General features: G+C 47.4%; 6 protein-coding genes across 6 annotated transcripts; 3 read left to right on the top strand and 3 right to left on the bottom strand.

Annotated features, from left to right (window-relative positions):
* Window positions 1-144: 144 nt before the first annotated feature.
* FPOAC1_006348 (uncharacterized protein) lies at window positions 145-1,119 on the bottom strand (the record flags this gene model as incomplete). The annotated part of the gene is made up of 1 exon (XM_044850832.1): window positions 145-1,119. The coding sequence occupies one exon, from the start codon at window positions 1,117-1,119 to the stop codon at window positions 145-147; it is 975 nt and encodes a 324-aa protein (XP_044709544.1).
* Window positions 1,120-1,979: 860 nt separating this feature from the next.
* Window positions 1,980-2,666, bottom strand: FPOAC1_006347 (uncharacterized protein; the record flags this gene model as incomplete). The annotated part of the gene is made up of 1 exon (XM_044850831.1): window positions 1,980-2,666. The coding sequence occupies one exon, from the start codon at window positions 2,664-2,666 to the stop codon at window positions 1,980-1,982; it is 687 nt and encodes a 228-aa protein (XP_044709543.1).
* Window positions 2,667-4,500: 1,834 nt separating this feature from the next.
* Window positions 4,501-5,696, top strand: FPOAC1_006346 (uncharacterized protein; the record flags this gene model as incomplete). Its single annotated transcript, XM_044850830.1, has 5 exons — window positions 4,501-4,560; window positions 4,628-5,110; window positions 5,160-5,349; window positions 5,399-5,565; window positions 5,619-5,696. 5 exons carry the CDS (start codon window positions 4,501-4,503, stop codon window positions 5,694-5,696), a joined length of 978 nt encoding a protein of 325 aa, XP_044709542.1.
* Window positions 5,697-6,330: 634 nt separating this feature from the next.
* On the top strand, window positions 6,331-7,962 carry FPOAC1_006345 (uncharacterized protein; the record flags this gene model as incomplete). The annotated part of the gene is made up of 1 exon (XM_044850829.1): window positions 6,331-7,962. The coding sequence occupies one exon, from the start codon at window positions 6,331-6,333 to the stop codon at window positions 7,960-7,962; it is 1,632 nt and encodes a 543-aa protein (XP_044709541.1).
* A 575-nt stretch (window positions 7,963-8,537) lies between these two features.
* FPOAC1_006344 (uncharacterized protein) lies at window positions 8,538-10,649 on the top strand (the record flags this gene model as incomplete). The annotated part of the gene is made up of 3 exons (XM_044850828.1): window positions 8,538-8,706; window positions 8,806-9,856; window positions 9,911-10,649. 3 exons carry the CDS (start codon window positions 8,538-8,540, stop codon window positions 10,647-10,649), a joined length of 1,959 nt encoding a protein of 652 aa, XP_044709540.1.
* A 269-nt stretch (window positions 10,650-10,918) lies between these two features.
* On the bottom strand, window positions 10,919-12,593 carry FPOAC1_006343 (uncharacterized protein; the record flags this gene model as incomplete). Its single annotated transcript, XM_044850827.1, has 3 exons — window positions 10,919-12,221; window positions 12,272-12,334; window positions 12,388-12,593. The coding sequence occupies 3 exons, from the start codon at window positions 12,591-12,593 to the stop codon at window positions 10,919-10,921; spliced, it is 1,572 nt and encodes a 523-aa protein (XP_044709539.1).
* Between the last annotated feature and the right edge of the window lie 203 nt (window positions 12,594-12,796).

The raw sequence follows: 12,796 nt of genomic DNA, 5'->3' as shown, positions 1-12,796 counted from the left end.
ATTATTTCATCGATATTTAAGTTTGATCAACAATATGCTCATTGCTCCTCAATAGTCAACATGGCGTAATGATCGACCGTCAATTAACTAGAATTCAATATTGTCATCTAACTAAACCACCATTATATCGCAAAATGCTATCCACTACTTCTCTTCAATCTTTCCAATATCCGCATGTTGCCCAATAGCCTTCTTTGCGTTCTCCCAGGAATCATCGCCAGGGTACAACTGGCTTCGGAAAAATGCCCAGCTCAACCTTTGAACAGTGGCAAGCCTCTCAGCACTCTCATCCTGGCACTCCAGCGCATCCCAGCCGCTCACACCACCGAAACCATGCTTCCCACCCTTGATCTCAAAGGAAGCCTTAGGACTGGGTGACTCTGTGTATGGGTCGGCGTGCCAGTCTGCGCCACGAGATGTCAAGTGAGGGCTCACATCCGAGTCACCCCATGCTACAAGGCAAGGTTTCTTCATGTTGGAGAAATCGATGTTGTAAAAGGGCATCATGGTGGAACCTGCTTGGGAAAGATCGGTGGTTCCATTGCCAAGGGCACCCATGATGAAACCAGCTTTGATGCGAGAGTCAGCGAGTTGCATCTTTTCGCCGTCGCGAGGGTCAGTGTTGACAGCGCCGAGAAGGATGTTAGCTGTCAAAGAGCCAAGGGAGTGGCCAGCGACAACAATCTTGTCTCTATCAAGACGGCCCTTGATAAAAGAAACGGTTTCCTCAATAGTGTCGAGGCTGTCAAGGATGCGATGCATATCCTTCACCCGCTCATCCATAAAGAGTTCCCTGATATTCTCCCCAGAGAGCTGATAGCCTAGCTGTCTGGAGCTAAGGTGGGTTGGTTGAATGACCACAAAACCATGGCTAGCCCACCAGTCGACGATGGGTCCATATCCCTTGAGCGATGAGAGGTAGTTGCTTGGGCCATGGCCATGGGAAAGGAGAATGACAGGGAGGTTTGAACCTGTTGCTGGAGCTGTGATCTTGATGTCGAGAGGGACTCTCCGGTCCTGAGCTGGGAGGGTAACGGGTGTAAAGGACATGATGGGGGAGGGAGAGTTGACAGGGATATCAGCTGCACCGCCGATAAAAGGAGTATTGGGAAATTCCATGTTGAAGATATGGTAATATTGGTTAGAGTCGTTGTAGTCTTGCTTCGCAAGCGAGATATAGGTCGATGAAGGTATAATGTAGATTGTATATGAACAGATGATGATGGGCAGTATTCATCTTGTATTTCGGGTGGGAGTTGACCCAACTTATATCTCAAGAGGCATTTACAGAAGTTCCAACCAACTCGAATTGATACTATGCACAAAGTAAGCAATTCAACTCAATATGAACAACACGATCCTCTGAAATGCTGACGGTGCATATTTGGCCAACTCAAGTTAGATTGTAAGGGAGAGTCTGACTGTTGATTGGCTATTATACGTGATTGTGTCCCGGACAATTGTACTTGTCCGCTGCGAGGGACTTAACACGGACTTCCAAACGGATATAGTTTGAGATTTCTCAGCTGAATAGTAATGGACACGATCACATTTCGGATATAGCTAAACACCGTAGATCATTTTGAATGTTATCGGACTTTAGTTTGAGGCTCTAAAGAGTCTATATCGTTTATGCTTTGGGTTCTGATGCAGGTAGCTGACGATTAGTACTTTGTCACCCAAGATCACAGTGGATACCCCTCTTTCTGACCTGCAGCAACCATCAATCTGCTCATTTCCGCTACAAGGTCTTCGATAAACGCCAAGTGAGAAACCTCTGCGACAGTCAGTCTTCTAATAGAAATCTGTCGAATCAATCTTGTGAAATCTTGCAGAAGGGTCAAGTTGCTGTCAACTAAATTTGCTTGGGTGTTGACGAGTGTGATGGAAAAAACTGTAAAGATGGCTGTCATGGGATAGAAGAGAATTATCCTTGATCATTGTCAGTGTTTAATTAAGGAGTCAAAAGCTTGAGACAATTAAAGACAGACGTACCAAAAGCATTCATGAGCTACAACTGGCAAAGCCTTCTCCAGATATGTCAAGATCGACTTGGAAGCGTCTACCAACAATTGCAAGTTCGCCTCATGGCCATCTCCGACCAGACCAGCAGCGGGGTTGAACATCCTGCATCGAGCTTTATGGATTGAAATGACACAGTGATGATATGATAGACGAAGCATTATCGCCTGCGTATTCGTGTGCGCGTCCACTGGTGTCTTGTCCAAGAAAGAAAGTGTCGGCCGATGATCCAGAGGTAAAGTAAGACGCCAAACCTCCAATTCTTCATCTAAATATCGGATTCGTCTCAAGATCTCGGCTTCAGACTGTCTCAGCGCGCTCATTGAATAAAGATCATCGTGAATTCGAGATTTTATGATGGACAACCGGATATCCCATGGGTAGAGCGGTACAGTTGCGGGATTATATGGGGAAATTTGGCTAAGGCTGAGGATGTTGGAATTTTGCATTTCGGCATAGTTTGGGGGGAGGAGTAGATCGCAATGATCATCGTTTATGGCAGGTGGCTGAGCAATTCTGTGGCATAGATCTTTGTCCATGCAGTAACAGACCCAGAAAAGGTCACGTATGTGGTGACTGGTGTTTATCTTGTCGTATGGTTCTGTAATTGGAGGTGGGATGTGGGCGCCGAGCTTGAAGATCATCCGGGCTGCGATTGAGATCAGGAATGATGCTGAATGAAGGTCTCCGATGAAATATTTGTAGATAATCTACTCCAAGGTCAGTACGATGGTCGTGGTCAAGCTGTAAGGGTTGTATGTGAATGTACTCACCAGCATGGTCAACGCTTCGAACCCATCTGTTGTCATCTCTCGCAATAGCACTGGCAATGATCCCTCTATCTCTCTTACATGGTCCGACGGCACAGGCCCACCAGTCTCTGCAGTATTATGACTGAAAACGTCGCTCATCAACAGCATGGCCCGTACACAGGCTCTAGCACTAGTGGCACCACTGCGCCTGTCTACAGGACCAAGACCATCTCTAAATGCAAGAGGTAATGTTGCGGAGAGAAAACGATGGAGGCTAAAGGTTGGAAAGACAAGGAACTGTGCAGATGAAGCAAAGCCGATAGCAAATTCTTTTACTTCATTAATTGTTGCAGGGCGTAGGCTGTCTCTTGGGGATGAAGACTGAGGACTACACGGCGAGTTATGTTGATAACGTGGGAGAAATCTGTTTGTGAGGGTTGACCCAGTCGCAAGCTGTATCCAATCTTGACCAACATTACTGAAGAACGGAAGACCGTTCAAGAGTTGAAGACCTTCTAGATAAGAATGATGACACGGTACATCAGACCTGTCTGGGACTGGAAGTAGGCGTAAGTACAAGAAATGACTATAATCAGCGGCAGGAATAAGAATAAAACTCACAATCCGAATTTGAACTACCAAACGCGTCTTGGTAAGGTTCTGGCCCAGACAATTGGGTGCTTAGCGGTGAGAGATTCGCAGATCTATCAATTCGGTTACTCCTCAACGATCAATACCAAAACACTTGCATCAAATATGACCACCAGGGAATAAAAGTGCCATGTTGATGACTGTTGGAGATAATTATTACAAAATGAAGGAATTATGACAAAATTATTTACCTTGACGCTGCACCTCTTGCTTTGGCAGCTTCCTTATATGAGCAACACAGATTATGATGCTTGCAGTAATCGCACCGAGGTACAGCCCTATCACATTGAATCTAAGAGATCCAAATAAGTTCAGAACAATAGAAAAACACCAAACCAGGTGATAAAACTGTCCCAAGACAAAGACTAGACATCCCGCTTTCAGGAAAGGATAGTGACTTTACCTTTTTCTTGCGACAAGAGTCACATGATTTCGGCTTTCGACCTCTCATGGATTTCGGCATTGTCGTTGCATAGGTACCTAGGTAGTTAGGCCTGTAGAAACCTGTTTATCGGCTACTTTTGCGGGTTCGTTGTAGGATGCAACTGAACCCTCGCATATTTGTTTCTGAATTTTCCGCTTATTAATACAGGTTAGTCGGAAATCGAGTCAGTATTTGCTGTGACGTAAGTCAAAGTTCGGCAGCTGAACACTGTTCCCAATTCGAGCCTAGTATAAGAAGATTGTGAAAATGATTCATTGCCGGACAATTGAATAGCATATGGGAAGTTGTCTTTAACTGATTGTGTTCTAATTGTCGCTCTACGGCACTTTGGAAAGACCGAGCTTCGATACTTGTGGACCTTTGAGGATGGATACGTGTTTAAGAAAAGTGGTGATCGACCCGCTGAATCAGCGGGAAATGTCTCTATCATGACTGTACGATAGACAAATCTACGATCTTTAATAAGACCCACAGAATGAGGAATCGTAGCTTGTTCAACAAGATTTTGCAGATATATAAATATTCAACAAGTTGTATTTATCTATCTTTTGTTTCCAACCACCTACACACTTCGAAACATTCATCTAAACTCTATAAATAGAACCTCCATCTTACGTCCAAAATTCCATCATGGCTCAGGAAACTCCACAAAAGAAGATAGTTGTTATCATTGGAGCAACCGGTCAACAGGTAAACCCTTCGGCTCAAATTTCTTCTATCCTTGGTCACGATACTAACTCACTCTCCCTTATGACAGGGAGGCTCTGTCGCAAGGCTGCTTGCCCAATATCCAGATCGTTACATCGTTCGCGGCTTGACTCGCAACACCTCTTCTCCAAAAGCACAGGAGCTCTCGAAACTCGGTATTCAAGTCCAAAATGCTGATGTTGATGACCCAAAAAGTCTCGAGGTCGCGTTTCGCGATGCTCATGTTATCTTCGCCATGACAGACTTTTGGCAGCACATGTCTGGTGCCAAAGAAGAATCCCAGGGCAGGTCTATCATGGATATCGCTGCTGAACTACCGCATCTTGAACAGCTTATTTGGGCAGACCTCCCCGACGCCAACAAGATCTCGGATGGAGTTTATCCACATGTCTATCACTGGCAGAGCAAGGCTGCTGTCTCTAAGTACATTCGGGAGGAGAAACCTGAGTTGTGGAAGAAGACCACTTCTGTGCTTTTCCCTAACTACTTCGAGAACTGTCTTACTCAGCCAGGCACTTATCTCCCCATCAAGGTATGTAAACATTTTCAACTATGAGCCCATTTCTAACCAAGCTGAATAGCAAGCGGATGGAACGTATTTGAGATCTTTTGTCTTGCCCGAGACTAATAATCTCCCGAATGTCGCCATCTCCGACACAGGGAAGTTGGTACAGTACATTCTCGATCATCCCGATCAATGCCTTGAAAAAACCATCGCCTTTTACTCTGAAGCAATTTCGGAAGGGGAAAAGATCCGATCTATGGCCGAAGGTACGTAACGCAGTTCTTGTCTGAAGAATTACGGACTGACGCTTTGCAGCATACAACATCGACATCCGCTACAACGAGATGTCCTCGGATGAATTTCAAGGCATCCTCAAGAAGAAAATGGGTGACGTGACCGCTTTGGACTTTACTGAGCAGCTCCTCATATTCCGAGATTTTGGAATGATTTATGAAAGACCTGAGTTTCTCCAGGCCAACCAGGTAAGAATCATCCAGAGCTCAGGAAATGGAAGGTTCTAATGTGATTGCGATAGCTACCCGGACTCAAGTTGACGACCTGGAAGGAGTTCATGGAGGCAAACGACTTGCGTTCTTATATGACTAGTGTTTGATTATCTCCGCAGTCATAGAGAACATATGCTGGTACTTTGATATGATGATTAGAGATAGAATCCTAGACTAATCTATAGCTTGTTTTGTATTCAAACTCTGTTCATCTTCCAACATACCATCTCCAGTCATACCGTTTCTTTACGCCCGCCCTCAAACTAACGTCAACGTTTGCGTTGAAACAGCCAATTGTTGTGGTCCCTGTTTTTTTCCTGTTGCAACGATCGTGACAAGCTTCCGACGTACCGAAATACCGAAATTGCGGGCGTTTTAGTGGAAGCTTGATTGGGTTTTTCAACTACCGATGTTACAAGATCTGCGGAATTTTTGAGTGCAGCACCGACCCCTTGTAATATCTCCTGTCGATCTAGTTAGCTCCTGGGCATTTTTTGCGCATGAACTCATCAAACTCTAGCTACGTCTTTTACACCCTGCGGAACCTTATTGCTTGATCGACCGAAATGTACCTTTAAATACGAAATGACAGGGACTTTTGTTATCTTAGCCTTTCATGTGTCTTGCAAAAATACTTACTACCTCCGTCTTGTATGGATATATATTACGATGTGTATTGCTTTCTATTTGCTCTGAGTAGGCTTGGTTATTATTTGTTTTATTGCTCTTCTTATAGCCACTATGCTGTTGACTTCTTTGTTTTATAGCCTAGCGCTACCACTCGTTGTATCTGCCTCTCAGAAAAACTTAAAATCTGATAGAAACCTTCGCTACCCGGAACAACGTGGACGTGACTATGACTACACCGGCTTTGAACCAGATCAGAATAAGCGCGCAGATGAGATTATTGAGATGTTCCGCTTTGCATGGAACGGCTACTATACACATGCCTTTCCCCATGACTCTCTGCGACCCAAGTACAGCAACTACACAGACGACCGCAATGGGTGGGGTGTCACAGCTGTTGACGGTCTCGACACTGCCATTCTAATGGAGCAAACTGATATCGTTGATACAATTCTTGATTTCATTCCCACTATCAATTTCACCAAGACAAATACCCCGGAGCCTAGTTCTGTCAGCCTTTTTGAAACCAATATCCGCTATCTTGGTGGTTTGCTCGGTGCATACGATTTGCTAAAGGGGCCGTTCAACCATCTCAAGATTGAAGAGAAGAAGATCGATTCACTGCTTGCGCAAGCTACAACGCTGGCCGATACTCTCAAGTTTGCCTTTGATACGCCTACTGGAATTCCCATGAACGACATTTTTATTGAGAACAGGACTTCCAGCGATAGCAGTCTGACCGAAGATGGAATGCGAACCACAAGCTTAGCTGTCATGGGTTCTCTTGTTCTTGAGTGGCAACATCTCTCTGATCTGACTGGAGACCCTCAATATGGAGAACTTGCCAATCGCGCTGAAGAGTACTGGCTCTCGCCATCTTCAGAAGTGTGGCCTGGACTCACAGGTGGAAACTTCAGCATCGAGACGGGAGAGATTCTGGATAATTACGGCGGATGGACATCCGGGAATGATTCGGCTTATGAGTATCTTATCAAGATGTTTGTCTACGATCCCGAACGTTTTGGTCACTACGGAGAACGATTTACCAAAGCTGCTGACTCAACCATCAAACATCTGATCTCGCATCCCTCTTCACGACCAGACTTGACAATGGTGACGACATTCGCAGGCAAAGAACAGGTCAATTACACTGAATTCCTCGCATGCTTCATTGGAGGTTCATTCATTTTGGGAAGCTCAGCCATGGATCGCCCTGACTGGCTAGACTATGGCCTCTCGTTCAGCGAGTATTGCGCTAACGGCTACCGATACACCGCATCAGGCATTGGCCCGACACTGTACAGTTGGGACACAGATCTCTTGTCGCAACCTGAGAATAGCAACCAAACAGAGTTGTATTCACGCGCAGGCTTTTTTATTCCTGATGGTCTTTTCGCAGGTGGCCAAGCCCCAGAGGCGGTGGAGAGTTGGTACTACGCCTACCAGCATACCAAGTCTCAGTACTGGCGCGACGTAGCTTGGGCATACACTCTAGCCCAGAACAGGACCATGCGTGTCGGTGATGGATTTGCGAGCGTGAATAACGTGCTCTCTCCGTCTGGCGACGGACCTCGAGGGGGCATCATGGCTAGCTTCATGCTTGCTGAGACACTCAAGTACCAATGGTTGATCCAGACAGAAAGCAAGGGCGAATGGGACGTTTTGGGTGGAGATGACGGAACTAACTTGTTTGTTTACAACACTGAGGCTCATCCGCTAAAGGTTGCTGCCCGGAGGCCTGTTTAACCTTGTATTTAGAGATTCAGTCTATTGACTTGTGTGGCTTGCTCTAGCCTTCTTTTGGGCATCACCCAGCCCCCCTCCAGCGTCGGCAGATGAGCTTTCCGGGAATGATCAAGCTCACCCTAGCTCAAGGTAAAACATAGCTTTAAAACAATACAAATGTCTAGTTGCGGCGATTGACCTCAGCCCCAATACCTGGTGAGCTATGGTGAAAGAATGCCTTGAGGACGGAGATACTTGCTAGATGGCGTCGTTTACTCGCTAAAACTATCCCAAATTCGTCTGGCTTGTTCGAATTAGGCTTTGTCAGAAGCTCCATAAGGCTGATATGCATCAGAATGTATTGGGTAAAGGGAATGGTTATTTTTCAGCTCCTACCACTAGTGTTGGGTCGTGGCTGGATGGCTGAATGCCTACGCATGAAAATACCCACCAAAGAAGTTCTAGATGCTAAAAGACAAACAACTGTCTGCGATGTATAAGATTGAAGATCTCCATGTTATTAACTTGTGTGACATACATTCAACTCACCTTTTCTATTCTCCATTACCTTTACAAACAACCTTTTGCTTGTCAGTATGCGTTTATTGAAGAGCCTTGTCATAGGTCTCCTCATCGAGAGAGGTCTAGGCCAAACCGATGCGCCTTCGGCAGACGAAGATGCTGTAGCTACTGTAGCAGACCCTCCTACCGAAACGGGAGGGGCAGATATCCCTGTTCCTGAGCCATCGGCACCGTCAGATGGAGGTAAGTTAGTTAGCATTGTCGTCGCTATGTTTAGGTTTTACGATGCCAAGCCTGTCCTTTATTCTTTGTGGGAGGAGCGCTTGTTAACATCCTTCACAGGCGGTGGAGATAACGGTAGTGGGGATGAACCAACAGCCGATCCCATTCCTGACCCGGAGCCCTCCTCCGGTGACGGCGCCCGAGCCCCAGCCGAAGAATCCGCTCCGGTCGACCCTCCAACGGAGCCCTCAGAACCTTCCGATGATGAACAGCCCAGTGCCACCGATGACCCTGAACCTACAGATGCCGATACCGAGCCATCTCCCACAGATGCAGAGCCCACAGATGCCGACGTCGAACCGTCTCCCACAGACGGCCCAGAACCTACAGATACAAATGGTGAGGAACCTATCGCAACCAACAGTGACCCCGATATTGTTCCAAGTGATGCTCTGAACTCCGCGTCGGAAGAGGCTACACCCGGACCAACAGAAACTGGCCAAGATGACCCAGTATCTACTCCCGAGGCCTCTGATCCGCCACCGGCTCTTTTGCCCACCGTGACACCTGGTGATTCAATGACTGAGATTCCAGATGAGCCCACAGCTGACTCAGGATCAGAAGAGCAACCATCAAATACCAGAGCCGAACTTATAGGACCAACTCTGACTGGAGGCGATGACGAACCAAGCGCTACCGATGCAGAGCCTACAAGCGCTGCTTCAGATGTCACGGATGACGACGATGACGATAATTCAGGTACGGACAGCCCGTTAACGTCGCCCTCTGTACCTTTAAAAACGGATAGCGATCAAAACCAACCTGAGACCCCCTCTGAGACTGGCAATGACTCCCCTACCGAGACCGATAGTGATGAGCCATCTGCGGCTGGTGGTGATAATGATAGCCCCGAGACGACAGACCTTGCAGATGAGCCCCAAAAGACGCAGGATACAGACTCTGACCCAGATACCATCTCAACAGGATCCGACGATAAACCCCCCAAGGCGTCTGCCCCTGCTGCCACTGGTAAAGACGGCTTCACCACGGTTACCGGGTCGAAACCAGCCCCAACAGAAGAGGCATACGAGGTTCCCGTTGATTTGGAAGAAGACACCAAGCTTGGTGACTATGCCGAGTTCAAGGAAGCTTCTGATGGTGAACAAGTCGTGTAAGTATTATCAACTACAGCTCTCGACACATAACTCATGCTGACCGAATCTAGACTTCTCAAACCCCCACCAAACGGCAAAGCAAACTGCGAGATCGCGCCTACTGGCGGCGAGGTTGACAAGATTCCTGCCGGTGAATACATCCGCGTTCTTCTTTCCGTCAAAGTAGACAGAATCGGTACTGTCAACTCGAAGGATGGTAAGACTGGATCTCGCCTCAAGATGTTGGTCGATGAGAACACTGTCTACGATAAAGAGCTTATTTCCAAGGGTGATGGCGACGATTCGCAGGATATCGAAAGTGATCCCTTCGAGTCAGCCAAGAACCAGAAGATTCGTATGATTCAAGAGTGTGGAGAGGAGCCAGTTGAACTTACAATTGAAAATGCGAATATCAGGGTTGCTAGCAGTGACAAGAGTGGAGGAGGCGGAGGAGGAGGAGGAGGAAAGGGCGATGGTGGTAGCGGCTCTGGTTCTGGGTCTGATGGCAAAGATGGGGATGATGAGTCTGGTAGCGGTGGGGGCTCAGGTGGCGATAGTGGAAGCGGCAGTGGCAGCGACTCTGGAAGTGGTTCAGGCAGCGGAGACAAGGGTAGTGGTGGTGGAGATGGTGGAAGTGGTTCCGACTCTGGCTCTGGCTCTGATTCAGGGTCGGGATCCGGAACTGGGGACGCAGTATCACCATCAGCGACCACCGTCGGTGAGGGTCAGACCAACGTTGCTGGAAAGACTCAAACCGTACGTGAGTTACTGATGTATACTCTACCACTCCTCGCAGCTTTCCTGGGATAAGCTCTTAGTTCACCCAACTCAGAACCAGTGCCTGTTCTGAGTGTATACAAGATAGTATCTCACTGTACATCCGCAGTTTATTAGATAGCATAATCACAAATAGTCGAGGTTGGAATCTTGCTCGTTATATACTTTCCTGGTAATCTCGCTGACATCAATTCATAGCCATATTACTCCATACATCCCGCTATTTGAATACACAGCACAATTTCACAACATTAACTATAACGGCCACGATTTGCTTCCTTTAACAGGCATAGGAACTCACATCACATCTTGTACTCTCCCATCTTACGAGGGCTGACCTTGATATGGAACATGTGGTCAATCTCGTCATACCGTCGGCCCTTAAGCTCAGGAACATAGACCCAACTCCAAATAAAGCCAATGAGTCCTAGTCCACCGAAAATGAAGCCAACCTTTCCCTTGAGATTACCCTCATCAGGATTGACCATATAAGGAATAGCAAAGTTCATAGCGACGCCCATAACAGACTGTGTAGCGGTAGCCAACGCCATAGTCTTGGCCTTCAAAGCCAAGGAGGCTGTCTCGCCCAGGACAGCAAAAGCCATAGCTCCGACGGTGGCAAAGTAGACGTAGGCATAGATGACAGTGCAGGCAGCTTGAACCCATTTGGCAGCAGAGGTGGGGACAACATCCATGATTCCAATGAGGAACAAGAGTACTGTGAGAGCACCCATACCAGATAGGAAGATCTTGCGTCGACCGAAAGAATTAACGACGAACCAACTGCAAACGTTTCCAAGGACACCACATGCCGTGACTCCAACACCGAGATCGAAACTGCGAGAGTCCTCGAGGCCGGCAAGTTGGAAGAAATAAGTCGAGTAACCCAGGACGAAAATGATGCCCACAAAGTGTTGGCAGATGAAAACGCCCATGCTAATGGTGGTCCGGACAAGGTTAGTTCCCTTGAAGCATTGTGCCCATGACGGTGCCTCAGCTGACATGGCTTGCTCTTCGGCAATGGTGTCCTGGATGGTAGCAAGCTTAGCGTCGACATCGACTGCTGAACCGTAGAGAGAGATGATGGACTTCCTGGCCTCTTCAATCTTGCCCTTTCGAACCAGATACCATGGTGTCTCGGGAGCAAAAGGAAGACCAGCAGCCAAAAGGATAATAAAGATACCCTGAGTAGCAAAGGCACCTCGCCAAGCCCAATGGTCAGTCCTCTCGCCGAAAGCCTTGATAACACCATTGGAAACCAACTGACCAATCGCAATACCAAGGTTGACGCCTGCCGTCGCGATACCACGAAGCACGACAGGCGAGATCTCGGAAGTTGCAAGCGGTGCAAGAGTAAGGAAGAAGCCCAGTGCGAAACCAAGGATCAGTTTGGACATGAGGAAAGAAACGTTGTTGTGCGACATGCACTCTCCGATGGTACCACCAGTAGCTAACAGGAGAGCCATGATAAGGGAATTCTTTCGGCCGACTTTATCACAAATCCAGGAGCAGATGAAACCGCCGAAGAAGCCTCCGACGGAGCTGATGGTGTTGAAGGCTGTTTGCCAGTCGGCAGGGAGAATGGCTTCACCGTTTTGGACATATCTAAGACTGTGTTAGACGGATATATATGACTCGATCGAGGGTGGACATACCCGAAGTCACGTCGGAAGGAGGCGACAGAGATCATTGCGCCGTTGATCTGGGCATCGAAACCCCTACATCGAAACTGTCAGCAATATGGTTTGTAAAGATACTCGGCTGTTCTTACCATCCGATAGCAGCAATTGACCAGTAGAAGCACCAGAGAATCACTTTGGGGTGCTGCTTGAAACATTGCTTTAGAGTGAGATCATGCTCAGCTTGGCGATCTGCGTTGACAGCATGCGACTTTTCGTCGACATATTCTGTTCCGGAGACCTTGGCCTGGAGTTCAAGGTCTGATTTAATGGTGGACTGCTTATTTGAAGGCTCCATGGTGAATTGATGCCGCGTTGTAAGGGATGAAGATGGAGTGCGACTGTTGGTGCTATGAAACATGGAATAGAGGGCCAGCTGCCGCGTCTTATATACAACGACCCATGCCACTTCCCCAGGTTTGTATTATAGCACCGTATGTACCATGACCAACGGGACAGAATTATGCGACACGGAAACTCATTACCTGCCGTCAAGGAAAG

The sequence above is a fragment of the Fusarium poae genome, chromosome 2 (assembly GCF_019609905.1).
Source record: "Fusarium poae strain DAOMC 252244 chromosome 2, whole genome shotgun sequence".
NCBI lineage: Eukaryota > Fungi > Ascomycota > Sordariomycetes > Hypocreales > Nectriaceae > Fusarium > Fusarium poae.
This window is presented reverse-complemented; position numbering and strand designations above follow the sequence as displayed.